This window comes from Calypte anna, chromosome 2 (genome assembly GCF_003957555.1).
Source record: "Calypte anna isolate BGI_N300 chromosome 2, bCalAnn1_v1.p, whole genome shotgun sequence".
In the NCBI taxonomy this organism is placed as follows: domain Eukaryota; kingdom Metazoa; phylum Chordata; class Aves; order Apodiformes; family Trochilidae; genus Calypte; species Calypte anna.
The window spans coordinates 86,631,284-86,656,414 of record NC_044245.1 but is presented as its reverse complement, the minus strand read 5'-3'; the positions used below and the strand labels follow the sequence as shown (position 1 = coordinate 86,656,414).

The 25,131-nt window shown below is 40.0% G+C and overlaps 1 protein-coding gene across 2 annotated transcripts in view; it reads right to left on the bottom strand.

The window, feature by feature from the left end:
- The window catches only part of LOC103526272 (poly(rC)-binding protein 3), a 402,909-nt gene that overhangs the window by 29,207 nt on the left and 348,571 nt on the right, over positions 1-25,131 (bottom strand). For both annotated transcript variants that reach the window (XM_030445461.1, XM_030445463.1), the window contains exons 5-10: positions 18,262-18,285; positions 18,132-18,164; positions 14,842-14,958; positions 8,720-8,851; positions 4,799-4,927; positions 2,149-2,292 (exon numbers count right to left, since the gene is read on the bottom strand). In XM_030445461.1, coding sequence (XP_030301321.1) covers positions 2,149-2,292; positions 4,799-4,927; positions 8,720-8,851; positions 14,842-14,958; positions 18,132-18,164; positions 18,262-18,285 — 579 coding nt within the window. The remainder of the gene's footprint in view (positions 1-2,148; positions 2,293-4,798; positions 4,928-8,719; positions 8,852-14,841; positions 14,959-18,131; positions 18,165-18,261; positions 18,286-25,131) is intronic.

Genomic DNA, 25,131 nt, shown 5'->3' with positions numbered 1-25,131 from the left:
ACAGGACAGTGCTCAGCTTCTTTTTAGTTCTGTCATGCAGTGCAGTATCAAAGAGAATTAAAAGAAATACTTAAAACAGAAGAACCCAAACTTGTTAATGAAAATTAGAACTTGATTTTTCTAATGTTATTGATATGCAAACATTAAACAACCCAAAACCTTTCAAGATAGCCACAACATAGTTTATAAAGGAAAAATAATTTCTGATAACAGCCAAAAGGTTGGTTGGAATAAAAAGTACTGATAAAATTGCATTTTCAGTATTAATTTCCACTTCTGAAACCTGGTCTGTCCATATTGACTCCCAAACACAGTTCAATTATTTTCCTAAAAAGTTTGCTTAGTCAGAGACTAATTTAAAAGCAAACAGAAAGTCTGTCTCTTTTATTTCTCACCTCAACAAGGCTACATTAGAAAACTGAAAACTTTTTTTAACTGATAAAAGTGAAGATGACAAGAACTATTAGACCTTAAAATAGGACACACTCAATTATTTATACAAACCACTCACAACACTCTAGCAAACACTTTCAACATTTTTGAGTAATCATATTCAGAGACAGTCTTTGAAGGCAGTGGCAATTACAATACTGGCAACATGGGCTGCTCCATATATGTATACACAAATCTTTCTTAAAGGAAAGCACTGCAGTGTAAACTTAATGTATATATTATAGAATAAATGATTCTGAATAAGTCACTGACCAATTTTGGGCAAACTTTTATCATAGAATCATAGGATACCAGGTTGGAAGAGACCTCAAGGATCATCTGATCCAATCTTTCTAGGTAACAATACAATTTAAAAGAGGTGGCTCAGCACCCTGTCAAGCTGAGTCTCAAAACTCAAAACTTAAACTTAATGTTGGGAAAATATTCCAATGTCTAACTGTTCTCATGGTGAAAAATTTTCTTCTGCAGTCCAATTGGAGTCTCCCCAGGAGTAACTTGTACCCATTAATCCTTGTTTTTTCCATGTGGCCCCTTTTAAAAGTGAGTCTCCATCTTCTTGGCAGCCACCCTCTATGTACTGGTACTTGGTAATATGGTTCTGATGGCTTGCGCTTGGCTAATGGGACTGGAGGTGGGACCTGCCATACAGATGAGTGGCCCCTTCCTGTCAGGAAACTGCTTTAAAAGGGGCTTTGGTGTCAGTTTGGGGAAAAGATTTGGCTGGATGGGGGTGCCTTAATGCCAGAGAGGCTTCAAGTATGTGAATCACAAGTAGAGAGATGGTTGCCTTTATCTGGGCCAGATTCAGGAGATCAGTTTCCCTTGAGTTGGGCAGGGCTTGCAGCATCTTACTCCTCTGCATTTGCACATCCTTGGGCAGTGCTGCTTTTGGCCTGTTGACTTTAGGAGTCCCCTTGTAAGCCTCCTAAGGTGTTTTTCGGGTACATATCAGGTGTGTTCATTGCTGGCTCATCAGTTAAAAAAATGCATTCCCCCTGCAACAAGTGATGGCGGAGCTAATTTCCCTCATGTCCCACTGGCACACTGCAGGCCCATTTCAGAGCATTGTCAAAAGACAAGGAAGAGTCACATTGCACATGGGCTTTTAAAGATCAAGCTGACAGATATGACTTAAGATGAAGGGGGAATCATCAGAACTTCACTATATTAAAGAGAAACTGGAACAATGTGCTTGCAGGCTGCTGCATGTAATGACTGGGAAGGGCTACACTTACACATACGTACTTCCTGTAACCCAATTTTTCTTGGTCATGAGGAACTTAAAGCAGTGGAAATTATGTGCATAGAGATTTTTACTGAAAATGCACTATTTGGTCCCAAAACTGTGAGAAGAGAGAAAAATGATGCCTTTCATGAGAAAAGGTATGCTTCTGTTTGATCATCTCTGAAAAGATGACAAAACCACGTATACTGCTGGTGAAACTGCAGCTTAAGAGTGGAAAAACCTGGTACAATAAACAGCTTTGTTCCACTCAGGGAGCATCTGATTTGAACACCTCTTAGTTCGTAAATTTTCCTGATTACAGAATTTTATTTTGAACCTTGGTAAAATGCCAGAATTTGTGTCAAGTTCGCAATGCAGTGTTCTCCTTCCCTGCCAACTGTAAGCACGCAGAGTAGACAAAGCACAGCAATACTATACCAGGCAGAAAAGAGTAAAAGTTGAAAACTAACAGGCGCTGGCTGAGGTTGGGCCAAGACGGTGTGGTTTCCAGCTGAAGCCAAAATGGTGTCTGCTCTTACCTGGCCACCTGCAAAAATGATAGGTGCAGAGGCAGGTTTGGGACGGTAAGGGATGGTGGCACCTTTGGGTGGGGACTGCAAACAAAAACACAAAGTGATCAAAATGCAGAACGAAGCAGAGCTAATATTAAAAAAAAAAAAAAAAAAAATCACTCCTTACTTTAGCCACTCCAGATGACAATGCATGCAACCAATACAACCCAACCCAGCCCACCACCCCATCAACCCAAAAGCAAGCCAGAGCCTGGTGGACTGGGCTTTGAGGGTAAAAGCCAAGGTGCTGACTGCACAGCCCAAAGAGACAGTGCTGACACTTGTGGTTTCATTACCTCCACCAATGTAAGAACCTAAGAAGCCTCATAAAGTATTTCAAAACATTTATGGAAACTTGGGCATAATTTTGAAATCTGTTGATGCTTTGGAAGAATCTGGCCTGTGTTCTATTAACATAGAGCACACTTCCTGCTTATAGATTTTTCCTACACTGTTACACATCAAGATTTTGTGTTTCACCAACTCATTTAAGTTACCAACTCCAAATGGCTATCCTGATCCTGCTTTTGTCTGACTGATCTGGAATTTTGGAGAAAAATCCTTTTACCTTCAGCAGAAGCATAACCATGGCCTTTGAAAGGCATGGAAAGGGAGTTTGTTCCCTCCAGCCCAAGGCAAGGACCCAAAGGGAAATCCCCTGACAGGGGCTGACTGTCTCCTCATAAATAAAGCAGAATCACCTGCATGTAAAAAAAAGGCTTTAAACTGTCCATGCAACACCCCGCAGAATGGCGTCCTGGTTTCAGTGTATTAAGTAGAACTAAAGCGGGTAATAGCAGTATCGCTCCCATTAATATCATATAATTATCTATTCCTGTCAATGAAAATGTTTTTTGTCAAATTAAATATGTGCTGCAAGTCTGAGCGTGTTCATTTTCCAAGTTCTTTAAAGTCTGAGGAAGTAAACTGTAGTTTAGCCAGTGTTTTCTTAGTGTTGCTTCCAATTTGACTTATATTAAAGTTAAGTACTTCTTATGTCAAAACTGTTTTTTTAAAAAGAGGCTTTACCTGCAGAAAAATAAGACTGTGTCTCTCTGATTTTGAGAAGTAGCTTCTCTTATATTCTTTAGCAAATACTTAGTTATCACACTAATGTCACTTAGACTTGGACTATACACAGTATTCACAGAGCTGATAATTACTGCCACTATGTATTCCATCTCTAACAAACAAAACTTTTTTTTTTATATTTTCTCTCATATTTTCTTTTGGTTCTCTTGCATTTTTATAAAGAAATTTCTTCCTCACAGTTCTTTAAAAAAAACCAACAAAAAAACAAGGGTCACTTTTCCACAGTAAAACACAGTGGTTTTATTATTTTTTATGCTTTTATTTGTATTACACTCTATGCTACATTGATACAAAGGCTGTGTGTCATTTCAGTGCATTGCATACTTCTGAAGAGCCAACAGCCATAGTGCTATCTCACTCTACTGTTTTTCCTCTCTTTATAGAATAACAGGACAGTTGGGTGTCAGAAAGCATAATGACACAGCCCTTGAGTAGATTTAAGTAAAAAACCCAAACTAAACTAAAAAAAAAAAAAAAAAAAACAAAACCAGAAAATTTACATTAGAATTTGTGATAAAAGTAGAGATGTTTTCATTTTCCATGTCAAAAAATACTGTTACTAGGTCAAGATATTTAATTTTGATTTCCTGAATTCTTAGCCTTTTTTCAAACTTCTGTTCAACTTGATCAGTTGAGGAACAAGCTTGCATGAAACGATAGGCATTTTCAGCAAGGGTGAAAATGCTCAAATGTTTGTATAAATTAATTTTGTATCATTTAATCTAAGAGCTGAAAAAATTGCCATCAAAATGAAACATTCTGAACTTCTGGAATGACCAGAACCTAAGGAAGCAAAAAGTCCTGGTAAATCTAAATGACAACAGTCGGAATTACTTCTTTATAGTACCAGACCTAGATGGTTTCTGCCCTGCTCTGTTTCAGAATAAAATGCTTTTCTCTCAGAATGGGCTGTAGCTCATTGCAGAGCCTGGTTTGTTGTTTGACAGTGTCATGAGAGCTCTGGTCTTTGATCACTAAACTCTGCTGCAAGAGGCTCTCAGAGGCCAGGCAGGACCCAGTCTAGCAGAGTCCTCTGGAAATCCCTGGCACCGGGAGGGCAGGCAGCACTCTCAGGAAACCCAGGGCACTTGGAAATTAATAATAATGTGCTTGAGCACATCCAGTGAGAGGTTATCCTAGAATAGAATCATAGAATCAGCTGGGTTGGAAGGGACCTCAGAGATCATCAAGTTCAACCCTTGGTCCACTACTGCTGCAGTTACCAGACCATGGCACTGAGTGCCACATCCAGTCTCTTTTTAAATATCTCCAGGGGTGGAGAATCCACTACTTCCCTGGACAGCCCATTCCAATGCCTCATCACCCTCTCCATAAAGAAATTCTTCCTAATATCTAACCTAAACCTCCTCTGGCACAACTTGAGACTGTGCCCTCTTGTCTTGCTGAGAGTTGCCTGGGAAAAGAGACCCAATGATAACCCCAGGCACTTCCTTACCTCCAGCATAACCACGCAGATCTGTTTCACGCACTGGATGATGGCATCGGGGGTGCCCGAGATGGTGACTGCGCGCTCCGTCGAGTTTGGCAGCATGTCCCCTGCCACCTGCACCTGGGCACCTGTGGACTTCAGCAGAGACAAAGCAAAGAGGGCGTCACCATCAGGCAGGGGCCTCTCCAAAGCAATTCACTGATGTCATGAAAGGCATGTGCTGCTAAACTCCTGTGTTTTCTTTGCTAGATGTGCCGTAAGGTGTGTGCCTAAACTCACTCCCAGGCAGGGTAACTGGGTCTGGCAGGACAGGGATTTGCCTCTTCAAGTCAATTTGCAAACATACCCATCGTAGGAAGATTAGCCCTGTTTTGCAATCAAACTGTGAGGCGAATTTCAGGACAAGACTTTTAACCCTCTTAAAGACAGACAGCTGCAATGCTGGCTAAAAAATAAGAAAAAGGTGAAGCAAAATACTTTCAATAACAAACCAAACCAAAACAGTAAAAAGTTGCAGATAAATGTAGAAGGTCTGCTAATCAAATAAGTTGCAGGTAAATGGTTCTTCAATACACTGATGGCTGACTTGTATGTTTGGATGGAAATTGAGGCTGCTTATTACTCTGCAATATTTCATGATGGTACAGAAGCACTTCTAAATTATAATTACTGATGATTAAATATATGCACATCTTCAACTTTTAATGAATGCAAGGAGGTAATGAGCCGTTTTTGTTTTACTTTTCTTTTTTTTTTTTTTTATTTGATCTCAGTACTAATGTATCTTAGCTAACCAAAAAAACCCCAAAACAAAACCCAAAAACAAAACAACAAACCCCACAACAAATCTAAACAAAAAAACCCCCCAAAAAACAGAAGACTTTTTGGCATTATTTCACAAGCCTCCTGAAGGACCTTTTCAGTCAATTGAAAAAAACCCAGGCATTTCATATTAAGTTAGCATTTTCATGTATTAAAATCTATGCCTGACTGTTATTGCAATGCAATTATTTTGGCTTTTTAAAAAAAATTATTTTCAGTAACCATTGACTTTGTGCCAGTCAGCAAGGAGTTAATTTGCCTTCCTGCTGGTCACATAGAACACATGTTACTCTGTTTTCCAGAGACTGATTAAATTACTGATTGCATGGTCTGCTCCCTACTGCTGTTTAAGGCCAGAATATCAATTCCATGCTCTCTAATAGACTTCAGAATTTCGCCACAATTTGATCAATCAGTCACACTTCTCTTTTTTTTTTTGTGTTGTTGTTATCTTACCTTGAAAATAGTTCAGCAACCCTACACGTTATTCCTGAGTACACTACTGAACACAAAAGTCCATTCCTTATGCAATTGTGGCTCAGTGTGGAGTGTGATGGGCAAATTAGGCCATTTCAAGATGGATGATCCTTTTGTTTCCTGTTTGATCATCTTTGCTGATTAATATACAGTTCAGGGTATCTTTACACCCACCATAAAACACTCTGCCAAATACTGCAGTTATTTATGCATCTGATTCCAGTGTTGATAGTGTTTATTCTTTGACTTCGGTCATATGTCAGCAATAAAAAAATGAGAAATATTTTTGCACATTACCCTTATGCTTCAGAAAATGTTCAGTGTGATTTCTTGCTACATTAGCTCTATCAAAAAGACCTATTTGGCTAAACACTAGTCTCTTACTGCCTTGTACTAGACTAGTAGGTAATTGCTTCTGAAACTGTGCACACCAGAATAATAATTTCCATCATTTAACATTCACAGACCAGCAGGCCAATCCCACCTTTAATAGCCTATGTCCTAAAAGCACTTACTCAGTGCTTTGGATGAGGTTACCAATATTTAAAATAAACTCCAAAATATCAACAAGCTATAAAACCAGAGGTAAGCACTCACTACCACATGGTTCACACTCATGCCTGCTCTTATTTCCACACAAAGAAGAAATCAATGGAATTCCTGCTGCCTGACAGTTCTGGACATCTGTGGGACTTGGAGAACCATAAGAAATCATGTCTCATGGCTGAAGTAACTTCTGACCATGTGCTCTGATAGTAGCTCTGCCCTCTCCTGTGGCAAGGCTTTAGCATGGCTTTGCTCACCCAGACATAAACCTTGGCAAACACCAACAACATGGTGGCCAAGCAGGATCTGAGCTGAAAATGTCCCCTGTATAAGGCAAATCGAACACCCACAACATACACTTCAACACAATAGAATCTTCTTCCATCCATATGAAGTTCTAAACTAAAACAGAGAGTTCCCTACGACATTAACATCTGCACAGAAATAGTTTTCTTCTCCTCATTGTCACCGAGTGACTCTTTTCTCTCACATCTCAAAAGCTGGTTTGACAACAAGGACTACTATGGGGGATGGCTCCTGGGCTTTGATGAAAAATAAAGTAAGAGCATTCCAAGGAAGGAAATACCTGATTTGTAATTTCCTTTTATTTGCAAGTTTCAGAAAGCAGAGGGACTCCTGCCAAAAGGCAGGGCTCTGAATTTTTTTTTCTGCACATATTCATTAACACAGTTTATGAAGAAAGAGGCTCCTGGAGGAACAGCATATTCTTTGCTTGGTAACAAAACCCCTGAAATAGCTTTTGGCAGCTCCACCAGCTAATGGAATCAGTACCACTGCTTTTGCTTTCCTCTATGCAAGGAGAGAAAAGACTCTTTCAGTAGCAGCCAAAATCTGAAAGGTAAAAATAACTCTTCAGAAGGAACTTTGTTAAAAATGACTGAGAGAATCAAATTGGAATTGAAATGAAAAGATTTGGGAGAACTTGAAATTCAACAAAATGAGACCCTTAACTGTCCTCATCATCACCTTTTCTTCCAAGGCTGCCATAGACTAACATTTCACAGCAACTGCCGGCTATAAATTTTTGATCAATTATTTTTTCACTCCTTTTTGACATTTGATCAGATTTTCTTTCATAGAAAAATAACTGTTAATTTTTTTTTTCATTTGAAAAAAAAAAGGAAAATACTGACTCAAATCCATATTTTAGATAAAAATAGTAAGCCTCTCTTTGGTGAAGTCTGTCAAAAGCTTCTATTTTGACACAGTCAAATGAAAAAAAAAAAAAAAAGGTATTTTTCTTTGATATTCAGCACCTTGCGCCACATTGGAAGGAGTAAGAATTAAGTTGGAGTACTGCCACTTTCTCCAGAATAAAAATCCACTTTTCTGAAATTTTCTGTTCAGAACTGAGCATTTACCTAATTTTCTTGTCTGACTAATTGCAAACATTGTATCCTTGGCTTGGCATGTGCTGTGTAGCTACAGTCATGTACAGAAGAATTAAACCTGGCTCTCTATGATAAGTTTTGCATTTTCTTGTTAAAGGAAAAAGCAGCTGCTAGCACACCACATCAAATAAACACCTTTAGATAAAAGTCTAAAGGTTTTTATAAAAGTCAATGGGGGTTTGGAATACAGGAAATCAGATCACCCATGGCACAGTGATACTAGGGAGAAACAGGAAAATAGTATTAATTTTTTTTTTTCCCAAAAAGTAGATCAAATGTTTGATCTACAAACCTGGAAGTGCCTGCTGGGTCTTTCTCTGGCTGTAAGGGTGGTGGCTAATCTGGCAAAGGCTGCAATGCTCCAACTCAGGATGACCTAAGTATTGCTGGGGAGGATGCTGTGCCTGAAGAGAAACTGGACGAGTCATTTCTGTGGCTAAAATTCTGCTTTGCATCAGTGTTTTGTGCATCAGTGAAGCTCTTTCTTTATTTCACATGCTGCTGTCTTTAGGTTCAAGGAAGACAGAGGGGTACAGCAGGGCAAGGCTTTTCACTCAGCACATGTTTTCATTGGTGTGATGAGCCAAGTGCAGTGGCCCATGGTGGCAGGGCATGGCTGCAGTAGGACACCAAGCTAGCCAGTGCTCCTGGCAGACTTCCCAAGACTTACCTCCCTGATTTCTTTGATTTTGGAACCTCCTTTTCCTATGAGGGATCCACACTGGCTTGCTGGGACGACGAGCCTCAGTGTTACAGGCGGCTTGCTTGTCACCGTGCTGTTTGTCATCGAGGCGTTTATGTCCTGTAATCACAACATCAGTGAGAATTAGGGGACGATTTGTCATTCCTGGTAAGCACTGTAGGTTCAGACCAAATGCCTGAGATGTTTGTGGAGACCTGGGGAATGTGCAAGCAGTCAAAATCTGTTTCTGTGGCAGCAGCTCTGCTGGTGATATCCCATAAGCTGGAAACTCAGGAGCATCTTGTGCCAGAAGATGCCCTTTTCCTGTCCCGTGCTGCAGCCCCATGCTGCAGGACCAAAGAATATCTATATTTATATTTATATTTATATTAATATTTAAAGTGTCTATCACCATATTGATAAACATTCTCTGTAACCACTCTGACAGCAGAGGTGAGAACAGAAATCAGCCGGTTAGTACCTCAGCACTTCTGTTTCCAACCAATTTAAAAAAAAAAAAAAGACACAAGACTTTGCTGCCAGCCTGTCATTAGACCAGCCAAAACAGATGGAAAAGACAGAAGAGGCTTTTGAGTTCACAGGGCTCCAACTCCTGATTTGGTCTCTTTTCCACCTTCTCAATTAAAATACTTCCACTAAATTACGTCTTCACATTTCACGCCATTTCATGTCAGGCTTGATACAAAATAAAAATGTTGAAAATGGGAATGACAGAGGACTTGTGAATAATTGGAAGCAGGGAAAATCAGATTGTTTTAATAAATATTTTGCTACATCCCAGGTTTAATTTATCTCTTTTTAGCACAGACATAAGCATTTGTAGTATTATATAATTTCTCAAATCTTTGCCATCACAGCTCTTAGCAAGAACACAAGAAACTCAACAGAACGTCCATTACATGTATGCAGGTAATGTAACCTGTATCTCTGTATCTCATTATCCAATGATACTCCACTGAGAATTTTGAGATACTACTTCTAGTAGTTTACTAAAACTATAGCAAGGTTTACATTGTTTTAAAATAATTTTGCTAGTTTAAAATCTTCTAGGCAAGACAAAGCAATCCCTCCAATGCCTCCATCACAGAGGAAAAATTAAAGCTTATATTCCCAACAATCGTCAGGATGCTACTGAGATTACTTAGGATCACTAAAAAAGCCACAAACTGCATAGCACCTATGCAGCAACTCATGAGAACCTCGAAGAGGTTTGCTAACACTAGCTACTAGCTGCAGGCTGAAAAGACCATCTCATCCATCTGTGAAGTGATAGCACAGTTATTACACCTTTCACATAAATGGTATCCAAAAGATTAGGACAGGTATGACAGAAAATTTTAATTTCACATTAAATTAACTAACAATCCAACAAGAGTTCCAGCAGACACAGCTAATATTTTACCCTACATGCTTGCATATCAAGATGAACAATTATTAAAAAATAATTACAAAATGCCTATGCAGAGTGATCAGAACCCCAAATCCTTGTTGAATCAGACTGGGAGCTCAGTGACACCAGTTCTGATTCCTGCAGTACCTCTGCATCTGTGATGGCAACAGTGGCATTTTTTGACCTTGCTTATCTCAAAAGAGCAGGAAAAAAATCTTGAATGGAATGAGGCATTGCTGCATGCCACAAGACAGCTATCGAGTCACTGCTCTGCCAGCCACTAACTCACATTTTGTTTAGTGCCTGTGTCAGTGAGAGATTGCAATCCAAAACAAAGTGAGAGGGAAAACAGAATTTTGCAGCACCCATGTATCTGAAATAAAGCTTAAGATGCCATCTCACTCTGTCATGTTGGTGTCAGGTGGAGACACAAGATTATCCAGATGTAATAACTCTTTTCAGCCACCCAGCATGACCATGATAATGTCTCCCACTTCCATATCACATCTTCCCTGGCCTCAAGGCTTTCACTGCACTTTGTACCATCAGAAGCACTTCACAAAAATTGGAAGCTGCTATTCTCTTTATTTTCTCCTCATCATTAAAAAAAGAGCAAAATCGGAGCACTCAGGCTCATCAGCATGGGATTCAAAAAGGAGTTTGTCCAGATTAAAAACACAACTAAATAAAAATGAGCAGGAAAAAAAAGCCCCTCCAGAACTACAGGGTCCCAAGTACGGGTGGCCAGAGACTTTCTCACAGAACAATCATCTTTCAAACTGGGAGATTCCCAGTTCTTTCATGTCTAACTTTCTGTGGCATTGCCTCAGGGCTGAATCAGAGATGAGAGATGGATCTTGCATGGCTTTCTGGTTGCTTGCCTTGGGTGTTCCTCAGCCAGGATGAGCTAACTGGGAGCCTGGAAGTGTGGGAGCCAGTGGTCCACTGGCTTCAAACCAGTGCTGAAGCCTTGCAGCATCTCTGCCTCCTGGCATCCCAGAGTCACAGTGTCTAAGGCTTTCCAGAGCAAGCAAATATGGCTGCTTAGAAATCTGCCAAACTTCCCAGGAAAAATGTATCAAAATTCTTTTTTACTGAAGAATGAAGTGCTAAGCCTGTCATTTTTCAACATTAAGTTAAAAGTACAACAAGTCTGTGAGGTGGCTTTTCACTTGGTAAATGACCACCACAGGATTTACCTTAGTTGTAGCAGCATATCTCAAAAAGACATCTCAATTGCAAGTATCACTTTGCCTTTCCTTCTTATTCCTGGAGCTGAGACATTTCTTCTGAAATATTTGCAAACAAACAAGGATTCCACCACACTTTTATTTATTTGGAGAAGGTCTGACCACTGAGATCTGACTGCAGATTTTTCCAGTGTTTAACTACCATGTGGATTTACTGTGGATTATGCATATTTATACTCAAAACCAGAGCTTTACTGCTCACCAGTGAACTTTCAGCTTCATTTCTTGGGTCTCAGCCTCTAGCCTGCAAATCACTGCTCTAAAACATCCTCTCTTGCAACTCCAGTGGTCTGTCTGGGTTAGTGCCATTTTTTAACAACCCTCTTCTTCCTCTGCAGTAAATACTTTAATTGTTTATATAATTGACCACCTAGCTTGTAAATTCATCACCGGGCTGCTAGAAAATAAACTTTTACTAGGAAGGCTGTCAAATCAGAGTGATATAAAGCTGTGGAGCAGATACACAGTAAACACTTCTCCAGCTCTTCATTTTTATCTTTTTAGTGTATTTTGGGAGTTTTTCTAACATTAGAAAAGTATTCCAGTGCTCCCATATCTTCCTAGACCTGCTTATCCCCAGCTATGCAACTTGTAGGGTTGAAGGGCTTCATGTGAGCATGCATAACAAATACTGAAAAATCTCTTAAACCATCAGTCTTATACATGCATCTTTTTTTGTTCTGCTTCAAGGTAGCTGGAATGACTAGAGCTGGGCCAAACACTTTCTGCTGTGGGATTTTCATTTTTTAAAATGGTTGAAGACATTCCCAGCAAAATATGTGAATGAAAAATAACATTTGCTAGCTAGCTCATTTGTAATTTCTGAAACAGCGATGTATTTTGCCTCCAAATTGTTAGTTACCCCATTTTATTGACAGGGATAGGAAATCAACTGATTATATATTTTTCTTTACCACTGTTCTTGTAAATATATCAAAATCCACTTATATTAAACCAAATACAGATATTTCAGAATATAACTGCAGCACCTTATCTGCAGGGAGCACCAATTCCCCCTTGCTAATATCCATGTGGAGACTCCAGAGTTCCCTCTAAAATCTGCAAGGGTAAATATGTATAAAGTCCAGGAGTTCAGATTTCTTTGCCTATTGCCACAGCACTTTGAAAGACAACGTGGTGTTGGGTGGTGGGGATCTGATACAGTGCATTGTTCTACTTTTTTTTTTTTAAGAAATGCAGTATTATTTCCATTTGGTGATTATTTTGGTGGGAACAGGGATTACATCCATTAGTGGTTTTCTGAGGATTTTTCAGGATAAGGACTTAAGCAGGATAAGGACTCTCTGCAAAGAGCAGAGACTGCTTTCTCTAGGTCTCCATGGGGTGGAGAGTGTGGTACCATACACAAAGCTGTCTCTAAAGCTAGGAGAAACACACATTGGTACTAGATAGGCAGGAGATAAAGCTGAAAAGGAGATGACAAGAGGTAATTCTAAATTTGGTCTGGAGAGATTTACTTGCATGGTCCTTCAGGATTCAACCTCAAGATTATTATTATCTCATTAATAGTTGACAGGGAAAAAGCCAAAAGCATTCTTAAAAACTATACTATGCTACAAAATCAGGGTACTTTATCAACATGTTTAAAGACTGGAATATCACAAAGGAAGATCTAAAAACCCATGAAGGATTGGAGAAATATAAATGGGATTAACATTTGAGGGATGAAAAAGAAAAAGCCACGTCCTTTGTCTGAGGGCTGACAGGAATATCTGCTGAGACCAAAGAGGTTCCTACTGAAAACACCTGAGTAGGAGGAGGGGTTACCTGCCAGGCACAGTATGGTTGAGTGAAAGGCATTACACTGGCTGGAGGTGAGGAATTCCCAGCAGCATTCCCAAGGGTATATTAGCATCACAGACAGGACAGAAGACTGCTAGGCACCATAAAATAAGCCCTTGTGGAACTTCCTTTGCAACCTGTCCACAATTAACACATACTTTTAACACAAACTGTAGCTGGGAAAAAGGTAGAAAGGGACTACTGGAGTCATGAGAGGGGTGGGGGATTCATTCTCTAAAAGGCTGATGTTGGTTCTCTTCACTTACTCTGGCAAAAGCAAGAGTGTGAGAGGCTTAAACTGGTTTCTTAAGAGTATATTTAAGAGCAGAATCTTCAAGGATGGAGAGGAAATTATTTAAACAAATTTTAATTTAAACTGAGGAACTGCTTAAACTAATGGCCAGTGCTGGCACAGGAACAAAGGTGTATAAAGTGCTCATGAAAAAATTTAGATCAGGAGTGAAAAGGTGCCTGGTTATCAGAGAACTGAGGTTGTGTATCCAATATCACGGAAAAGTAGGACAAAAATCTAACTAGTTTCTTGATCATGAAGAAGGTTGCAAGACGTACTGCTTATGCTAGAAGATAACTGCATCTAGTGTCCAGCAAACTCTCTCCTAGTGTTCTTAATATAAATGTGAGCAATCACCATGGATAAATAAAGGCACCTGCTGATGTTTCCCATTGATGCCAGCACTTCCCAGTTCTATGGGGAGATGTAGAGACTAACCTCACTGAACTGGAGAAATGAATACTGATGAGAAAGGGACTCAAATCCCTTTAGCTTAGTTACTGACGGAGAGACACAGACCCTTTCTCCTGTTGCAGGTGATTCAGTCCACCCATCTGCAGGCTCTTCCTTCAGCAGAAGGTAAATTACCTTCAGCAGGGGCCTCGGTTTCTCTACAGAGGATGGGTGAGGTGCTTGGATTAGATTTTTGAAAGTGAAGCCTCTCCTGCATGGCAAGAGTTCATGTTCCATGGCCTGCTGCCTTTTCTGTGATATTTTCCTTTGAAGTGGTGACCATATCTAATCTCAGATAGTCCATGAAAGTTGAAGAGACGCCAGCATTTTAGGTATATATCTTCACTGAACTGTAATTCTACAGTAATCTGAGTCCTTTCTTTCCTCACTATTAGTATCTTTATTTTAATTAATTTTTAACATTAATTTTAAAAGCCAAACTTTAAATGTGAGAACTGGTAATCATACAGCTTGTTTTTCAATAAAAAATTTATAGTTGAATATATTAGTTTTGACATATATAAAATTTACATCAATATCAAATGGAATAATATAAAACAAAGTCCTAAAAGTTAGGCAATTAATCTTTTCAAATAAAAAGTACAGTGGGACTAGAAATTTTCCAAGACATTTTACCTACCACTAACACACATTGCTAGAAACAATTGGTTTCCCCTGAAGCCTCCAGAAAGCAAAAGAAATGATCAAACAGCTTGTAAATTGACCCATTATTTTTCTTCAGCATTACTTCCAAAAGCATTTATAAAAATACAACCACTGTCATTGCTGTTAAACAGAACATGAAACAAATCATACTTAACATTAAAGCAAACATGAGAAATTTCAAATAGGGGTTGTATTTCAACTTGAAGAGAGAAAAAAACATATTTCATTTGCTTACCTCTTCGAATTTTAGTGCAATCATAGAAAAAGCTTTAAAAATTGCATCTGTTGGGCCTGTTATCGTCACAATTCTCTCTGGACAAGAACCTTCTGAAATATTGATACGAGCACCACTCTGCCAAAAAGAAAAAATATTTTTCAAATTTATACTTCCCATGAAGCAAACCGAGTAGGATTAAGGATACAGTTTGGGAAGAAACATCTTGAGGCATCTAATTCCCTTTTTCCCTTTCTTAAAGAAGCTGCCCCAACATCATATAATTTCAGCACAAACTGATCACACTTCAAAAATTCATCTAACTGCTGGTAGATAGATCCTGTATGGGTAAACACTTATACAGTCTTCATTGCAGTATGCAAATAACACCTCTTTAACTCAAAGATGCAAATAATTGCATAATCAAGTATTTTCCCTTCCCACTTGCTTGTCTCCAGGGAGCATCAACATGTCCCAGGAGAGATGCATCTCTCTGGTTTGGAGACCTAAAGGCAGGGCTTCATCTGTCTAGCTCAGGCATTGCTTCACACTGTGGAGAAGGTTCCTTATAGATGTGCTTCATGTCAATTAATATGCACAGAACAATACTTAATAAGTGTAAAAGTAGGACAGGCAACAGTAACAGCATTATCTCCTTAAGGCAAGGAGCCTTTTGGAAGGAGTTAGAAAGCCCTAAGTCTTGGAGACAAGTGAGCATGGCTCTCGGGTATATTTAGTCCACTTCATGTCATTGTGGCAGTGCAAGGAAAAAACCTAACTAGATGTAAATCTGTGTAGGAGGATATTGACAAGGATCAAAGCCATTAAGGTAAGATCCTGTGCTAATGGAGCCTAACAAGCCACTGGAGCCTTGAATCCTTCTGGAGGATCTGGGACTGCAGCAAATGTAAGTAATCTGGGTTGATTTCACAGAGTCGTAAAATAATGGTTTCAGCTGGAAGGGACCTTAAAGATCCTCTAGTCCCAACAACCCTGCATGGGCAGGGACACCTCCCACTAGATCAGGTTGCTCAAGCCCCATCCAACATGGCCTTGAAATTTGGCCCTTTGCCTTCAGAGTTGCCATGGATCAGGTGATGTGCTGTGTGTCCGAGCCCTTATTCATGTGCATATGGTGGCTCAACAGCAAGATACCCCATGTAGTCAAGCAACCAAACACAGCAATAAAAAAACCAAACCCTAACAGTACTTATACAAAAATCTAGTAGCCATGGGTTTGGCTGGCATTCTCTGTGTTCACAGGTGAGAAAAGGCAGCAGATGTGTTTTCTGACAGGGCAACTGGAGTGGTCCTTGCCCTCATCAAACATCAGTACCAGGTCAGAAAAGAGATTAGGACTTGGGGCTTGCTTCTGCTGGTGGCAGTGTCTGGCTGTCACCACCACAGGTGAACCTGAGCTGTGGGACTCAGCCTGGCAGGAGGCAGGGGAGGAGCCATGCCAGGGAGAGCCACTCCTGCCAGCCCCACCACCACCTTCACACCAAGCACAGCGGTTCCTTTGCAACTGGAACCACGGGAGCTTGACTGAAAGATTGCTCCACCGTGGGCTTGTGGTGGCCAAAATTCACACATATTGCCCTTTTGATAGACAACCAGTCAAAGCAGAGCTACGGCAATTAAAATGTTATGTGGTGGTTTCCATATTTGTGTAGGAAGTTAACAACTGCAGGGCACAGAAGTGAGCCTTCTGTACTTTTATTTAGGCCTGAAGTTGTCTGACATTCCTTGTTCTGACAAAGGAGGGTAAAGTTACTTTTCATTCCACAAAGATGGTACACAACTTGTCACGTCTGCCAGGATAGTAAAATATAAAGCTGTTTTATTTTTAATAAAGTAGTTATTTAAAAGAAGGACTGATTTATCACACAGAGACATAGCTTTTTGGTCCTGTGCTGATATCAAGATGCATACAATTTGTTAAAAAAAATCAAACAACCAAGAAAAGCCTCCTGTGACCGTGTGCTCATGACAGTGGATTTTCAGGAGTGGAAGAAGAACACTGGTTATTTATCTTGAAAAACTAACCAGGGATCATAACAATTCTCTAAGACGTTTAACTCAGAAGTCAGGACCACTTTCCAATGATGGCTTTGTTTTTGTGCATGCAATTTATGTCTAAAGATATCTGCCCATGATCATAATTAATAACAAAACTACAATGTGTTTAATCAACTGGGAGGATTAACTAGTATATTGGAATTTTTTTCCCCAAAAATCTTAGTAAATATACATGTGTGTAAAAAAAAGGGGTGAGAGACCTCTTCATCAAAAAAGCAGCTCAGAACTCAGTTAGCCTGACAAAGAACTCCCTATTGTGTATATCCAAAGATGTATCTCAGCAATTTTATTTGCTATAAACACACTGAGATTTCCCTGCCACAGACCTTCTATCAGTATATTAAACAACAAAGCAGCTGACACAGTAATATACTGTAGATTTACAGGAAGCAATTTTTTATTGAGGCATCCTTATACACTTTGCACTCCTGAAGTTTTGAACAGTAGGATTTGGCTTTTGGCTTATGGGTTTAGCATTTACTTCAAAGATGGAAAACTACATGGGTCTGTAGGTAAGATGTGCTGCCCTGTGGTACGAGTGTGAGTCTATAACCTCCACATGGGCACAACTCCAAGGACAGTGCCACTTGCTGTGTGGCCAGGAAAGAAGCCTGAGGACACCAAGGAGACTGAGGTTTATGCAATGCCATGTTTTGGTTATTTTTTTTTTTGTATTTACAACCTTTTCATAGCATGTAGATAGCAGGTGTGCAGGTCTACCCTGTCCACATCCTACTTAGAGCTGCAAACCAAACAGGAGTCGAGGCTTTGCAGAGACATGGCAGAGGGATGCTTTGGCTCATCCAAGTCTGCCTCTGGCTCTGCTGAAGCTCCTGAACACCCTCAAACTTTACACAGCATCAGACTGCAGACTGGTTTCAGATTTTGGAAGTTCTCTACCAGGAGGCCAAGCTGTGTGCAGGAACAATGTCTGTATGCTAAAGAAAGATACTGTGGTTTTGATGCACAGAATGGCTCTGTTCTTGAGATAAGGCGGCAGCAGGCATATTGCCATGGGAACGAAAGGCTCCAGATTGCCGTGGCGATAAGGAGGCTGCATTAAGAGCAATGTTTAATTCAGGCCAAAGCATTCTACACCACCACTTGCGAAGAGTGATGCTGTTATACTAAGTGCCCACTTGATGGCAGTGTCGGTCTGCAGACGCTGGCTTTCCCTGTTCTCTGAGCTGTATGTAAGGAAGGGCAAGTAAAGACATCAAGGCTTGTCTTACCTCCTCCCTCATCTTCTTAACTGTCTCACCCTTCTGTTAAAGAAACAGAAAAAAAGTTAGGCTGGACTGATGAAGTGAACTGATATACAGTATTTTGACATGAAATAAAGAGAGAAAGTAATTTCCTGACCTTTCCGATAATGCTTCCAACCTCCTGAAAGAGAAAAAAAAAAAGACACTGTGAATGATATGATTTGCTATAGAAGAACATTTGATCTGCTCCTAAGCTATTTCACCATCACATTTTTTTTCCCCAAACCTGCAACGAGAAGCATAGCCCCTTCTGTTGTTGCTGTATACAAATATGCTGTGCTAGGTAAAAAAGGGTGGACTTAAAAAAGCAGCTTCACAGCCTACTGATTGTGCATGAAAAATACCTTTACCAGAAACTGATCTTGCAGTTACAGATCAATGCTGGTACTATCCACGTGTAGAAACCCCTATCAGGGTGTCAAAAATTTTAAAATAATTGAACCACACAACCTGCTACAGAAAATGGGATGTAATACAAGCAGCAAAAAATTGCTGATCTCTCTGGGGCTGGGTATTTACCCCTTTTAAACCATGTAATAACTAGAGCTGAATTTCCATGCCAGAGAGTGTTATTGTGTAAACACCTGGTGGCCTGTCTTAATCTTCCTGTCAAGCACTTACACAGCAATAATGCTAATCACTTTTTAGGGATTTGGGAATTGCTACTGGGCTCCCACAACCTAATAATAAGAAATGTTGGTGTGGACATGCAATAGGGAAAAAATGTGGCAGTTCAGGCAAAGTCCCAAAGTCCCATAGGTTAAAAACTCAGGGCATACAGGCAACAGGTAGAAAAAAAGAAAAAAAAGAAAAAAAAGATTATAACTCTAAAATGAGTAGTTTGGACACATTACACAAATCATGATGCATGTGTGACACCAGACTGGAGATTATCTGATGGAGAGGACATCAGCTGAAGGAAACCAAATGCATCTCCTGTACTCAGATTCTGAAATGTACTTCAGCAGTTTAAGAGTGTCTCACCTGGCTGATTGGTTGGAAACACACGATACACAGTTTCACCCCCCACCCCAGTCTGTATATTTAAGTCTGACCCATCCTGAAACACAGTTCAAAGAGTTAGATTTAAGAAATTGTCCTCCATGGTTCTATCCAAGGATGGACTCATGATGAAGGGGTAGTTACTTGACTCTGCAGTTGAGGACTACCTGCAGTGACCTTTTGAGAGCTATTTTTTACCAGATTGGTATAGATAACCACATAATATGAAGCCACTTGTGCATGCAACTGCTCACATCATTCTCACAAGAATTAAAGAATTTTCAGTAAGAAGAAGACCTATCTCAATGAAGGACTTTGGCATATGGTCCCTTTACATTCTCTAAAAGTCAACAGGTAACACCAGACTGAGGGGAACACTGCTGGACAAGGCTGCTATTTGTAGAAACCTAGACAGGCTAGAGAAATGGGCTGAGAAAAACCTCAGGGAGCAGACTAGCATCACATGAATATGCTCATGCAGCAGGGCAAACTGGGAAAAACCTTGCAGAAAAAGTCCTGAGAGTCCCAACAACATGAGTGCATGAGTGCATCAGCATCCCTGATCAACCAAATACTGGGCTGTATTAGCAGGAGTGCAGTGAGCTGGCAAGACCAAATGATTCTTGGCTTCACCTTGTGTGTCTGTGATGCCTGGAGGACTGTGTCTTGTTTTGGGCTCCTATTACAAGACAGAGGGGACACACTAGAGTCAGTCCAGTGCAGGGCCACCAAGATGGTCAGAGGACTGGAGATTACACATGAGAGAAGGGCATTTGTTCACCCTTAGAAAAAGAATTGGGATGATCATATTGCTATGTACAATATGGGAAGTCACTTGCAACATCAAATTCCTACTCAGTATGAGGAAAACAAATTTTACTGTGGGCATGGCTGGACACCGAAACAGGCACTCAGAGAAGGTGTGAAGTCTCCATCCTTAAAAATGTCCAACCTTTTCCAATGGGATCTTCTTGGTTCAGTAAGTCAGACTGGAGAACTTTGGGAGTTCCTTCCAACCTCCATGGGTTTGTGGTTCTTGAAATATGGCCTATATAGCCACAGCAGTCAATGCCTAACTAGCCACCCGGTCCCTCAACCTAGGGAGAAGGGAAACCCCTTCTCAAGATTATTTTCAAACTTTACTTTTTCTGTTTCCCATTTCCCTCTCTAATTTCCCCTCCTACTTCTCTTCCAAGATGGGATTCTGCTCTCTTGTACATAATGACCAGAAAACAGATACTATTCAGACAGACATTATAGGGTATCTGCTTTGCAAACCTATCGTTCTGCTTGATGATGTACAGTAGACTTTTACAACTCACACAGTTGTGTGACTGTTCTTGCTAGAGCTTCCCATGTCCATCTGGAACTGAGAGATGTCTGCACATCTGCACATACCAGGCAAAGAAGCAGCTCTGTGAGGACAGTAATGAATGAAGTGGAGCTGTTGCAGTTTTGTGTCCCATGATCAAATTATCCTGTGTCTATAAAAGGGTTTAGGTCATGCCTTTTCCTGTGCTGCAGACAGCCATACCAGCATTCTGTGTGGGCTCTCTAATGAGGTGCAGCTTTTTTTTGCCAGCAGTGAAATAAATTTGAAACACCCACAAAATTTGTAATATCTTACTGTTTTTTTATATTATGACTGTAACTCTGCCAGCCTACCTGTAGCTGTTGAATGGGATGAAACAAAACAGGGAGTAAGACTCTCAATGATAAACATTGGTAACCCCTGATACATCATAGTTCCTATCTGCCCACTCAGAACATTCAGCAGGTTTACCTTAAAAAACTTATTCCATTCTTTTCAGTTGCTGATTTCAGAAAGAATGAATTTCATAAAATAGATTATTAGGAGGTAGAAGTGAATGGCATGGGTGAGTGTATTGTGTTTGACTGGTTACAGACAAGCAATCGTATTTCAGTCCATGGTATAATTTCACCTTTAATATATGAACTTTCATTAGAAGCTGTAGCTCTGATCTTGCACCTGTAAGGCTCAGGTAGTATGAAATCTGTCCCAAGCAATTTGATCATCCCAGATCTTAATGGCAGATGATGTTATTTCAGAAATCTATTGATGGGTCATGATATTGAGTACAAAGATACCTTCCTTGGAATCAGGAAAATATACTTTTTCTTTGCAAACAGAACAGCAATATCCTGTTCGTAGTTCTAGTAAATGAGGATTGAGGAGTTTCATTAAAATGAGGAAATTGTGAGTATTTAAACAAGCAGAGTAGAGCACAAAATATTAGGATTCTCAAGATGCTTGTTCCACTGAAGTCAGTGGGACTTTTGCTATTGATTTCAGTGGGGACAAGAATTCTACCTGTCAGATCATCACCTTGTTATTACCAAAGAGCACAAGCTGCTGAAGAACTGAGCAAAAGAAAAGCCTGAATCCCACTGAGAAAAAGTATTTCAGGGAGATTAGTGACCAATTCCTTGGAACATGCTAGCAAATGTCACTGTAATGCTACACAGTACTTCAAGCCTCCCTATCCTCAAAGGATGAATTTAAAGTTTATTCTATAAGGATGAAGTTTCAGAACACGTAAGCAAGTACCAGCTGTCCCTTGGCACTGGGAGCTGGGATTGTGCTTGGAAATCTGATGGAAGGGTGAAAAGGGAGAGAGAAACATTAACTTCACATGGGTATTCCTAATTTTTCCAGAGTTACCGGTCCATACAAATTCTTAAAAGAAAAAGAAAAAAAGAATGCCTACAACAATTCTGAGTGTGACACTTCAGATTTTCTGGGGGTCTCAGCTGTTTCTAGGAAAGCTCCTGTAAGCATTCGTGACAACAGATCATATACTTTAATTATAATGCCAAACCTATGCCAGCCACAGATTAAATCAGGAAACCCTTTACACCTCATTCTTCAAACTGGCAATGCTAATTCATTAAATCTTTAATGTTTCTTTATAAAGTCCAATATTTGTTTCATATAGATTCTTCTATCAGCCTAAATTACGGTTAGGGCTTAGTTAGATACCAAATATAATTTTTATGACACTCAAGTTTTATCACTATTTCTTGCCAACGTTACTTTGACGGCTTTCTCTTCCTCAGAAAATGTTTCTGAATCTGCTAGACACCAAACTGTGCTGTAGTTAGCTGCAGAAAACCGAAGGGGTGGGATGTCTGTCACCTATATCAGTTCATTAAAAGCTGGGAGTCTAGTATAAGCCAGGCACACAGCCTCCTCTGCAGTCCAGGGAGAGAGATAATTCAGGATGCTTTGTTCCTGAAAGAAGAGGGAAGGAGCATACTCCCAAGGGCTTTGTCTTCTTCCCTCTACAGTAGAAGAAGCCTAAGAAGAAGCCTAGATCAGCACACCTGATGTTTGGTGAGAGCAATCCTCCAGTTGGTGTCAAATTCAGCCTCAGGTGCAGGCCAGGCAGGCATTTGATTTAGCTGTCCTAGAAAATAATTGCCTCCCGGAATATACTAGCAACCCTGAACTATTTGTTGTTTTCAGGTACTCAGGAATATAAGCTAAAAGTAAGTACAATCAGTTTCAGATTGATTTCTTGACTAACCACCTCAGTGTAAACACAATAGAAAAATATGTTAAATGATAACAATTACTGGGTTTCATATAATCACATTTCAACAGTTGATTGTAAAGCAGTGCACACAAAAAAATAAGTTAAGTACAGGGGAACTTAAGCTCAGAGGAAGAAAGACAGGTCTCAGGCAACCTGACAGAATGATGCCAAAGCTAGAAGTACAACCCAAACTCTTTGGCCTCAACAAACTGGTCAGAAACAGACATACAAGAGCTTGCCAGAATCATACAGAATCATACAACCTGCTGGGTTGGAAGGGACCTCCGAGATCATCAAGTCCAACCCTTGATCCACTACATATCTTCTGTCAGAAGCAGATATGCCTCAGCAGTTGTATTGTATGAATAGGATGCCTCCCAAAAAGCTGTGTGTGTGTTCCTACATCCTGTGACACAAATGCACACTCAGAGATTTATGTATTCATGCGTGAAGTCCATACACACAGAGAGGCACTAAATAGATGGATATCAACTTTCCTTTGAGGAATGACAGCAGTTTGGGGTGCCTATCCTGAGATTCAGAAAAGGGGCCTGAGTTTCAGATTATGTTTAGTACCCATCTCAGTTTATGGCTTCCAAAGGGTTTATCTCCAGGTAACACTAGCTCAAGCAGTACAGTCTCACACTTGGGCTCCAACAGTGTTGCTTTGGAAAAACCCAGGAAAATTTGATATGTACATACTGATTTTCAGGTCACCTGAAATCTAAAGCCTTGAACTAATTTATGAGTATGATATACTTTAATATGCAATTTCTAATAAAACAGATAAAAGGACAAGAGGCAAACCTCCCTAATAAACACTGGAAGACTTCTTAGTATAAATAAAGTATATTGCTAGCCCACCACCCAATTAATTACAGATAACTTGAGTAAAAGCAATGGTAAAAACAGGGGATGCTTTCTTTCATGCTGAAGTGCAGTATATAATAATATTTGCATATTTTATTCACATGAATGGGATGAGTTTTGATCTTAATGAACACTTAGGGAGTAGTGGGCCATCAAAGAGCAAAAGCTGTTTCTCCATCATTTATAGTGAGGGCAAGGCAGCACCAGCAGAACAAAAAAGGTGGCACCAGAGAAGTCTGTGAGCCTCTTGATGGTGTAGATGACTAAATAAAGATATAGAACAGGCTGTAGGAGAAAGCTATTTCCTAATCACTTATTTCCTAGTGTGTCTTTTGAATTACAAGGGAAAGAAATTAGTCATGTTGAGAAAACAAGAGGTTTACCAAATGGTACCAAACCTTGGTTTAAAGATTAACCTTTGATATGTAAATGTGAAGTGTGAAATTCCATTATCTTTCTAAGTGTGAGTCTAGTTTAGTAATTACTGTGTCCCAGAAAATCAAAACAAAACAGGTAGCCAGGACCATTGAAAAGCACAGGCCTTGCTCTAGTACTGTGGGGCAGGCAACTTCTATTTTACCAGGTGAATGGAACACTACCCTCCCAGGAACCCTGAGATAAAGCCCATGCCTAGAATGAAAACACATTTAAGAAATAATATAAGAACTTATACTTTCATCCCAAAGTATTTGACAAAGCAAAAGCCCCAACCTTGATCCTGCAATTCATTCAGGCAATGCTTTGATTGCATACACTGAAGTGCTTTCTGTGAGCAAAGATTAGGTAAAAACAGTAGGACTGGCCTCTGCAAGCAAAAAAGTCTGCTAGAAATTCATTGGAAGGAGAGAAATACAGACTTCTGTGGTGGGAAAGTACATCACAAGACAAGGAGGGATCCTGGCTACAGCAAGCCACACCTGGTAGTTTTCTAGACCAGCAGCAGTTGCCTTTCATCTACAAAAAGGCATAACAGAATTCAGCTTCTCTCTTCACCTTGTTCTGACAACAGAGTTTCCAGCACTTGTGTAAACTCATAAATGGGTTTGCACTGAGGACCCCAGGATCATGTTCCATGGAAATGTTCTGAACAATGTGCTTGCATAGAGCATGCGAGGCATCAGCATTTTTCAAAGACTAGAAGAAAAGTCAATTTTGGGAAACATGATGTAATGTGTCTACCTCAGGGAACAAATGGCTGCCTCAGATAAACCCAGAGTCCAATTTGTGTCCTGGGATTATGTGGGATTAGCCTCAATGACATGGGAGATCTAATGTTCATAGGTGATGCTTCAATAGTCACTGTCTGATGCTAGCAGCCTAATTTAGTAAAGCATTGAAATCCAAGCCCTTAGTGAGGCAGATCTCATGCTAACAAATGTGGCAGTGTATGAGGAAACCTTCAAATGATGGCCTTTCTGATGGAAATGCTAGTGTTATGAATCTCCCACAAGTCCATCTACCACTCTTGGGCATTGATCCAATGGGCATTTCTCATTTGCTTTTTAATAGCAGATGGGTAACCAATTTACATTTGAATT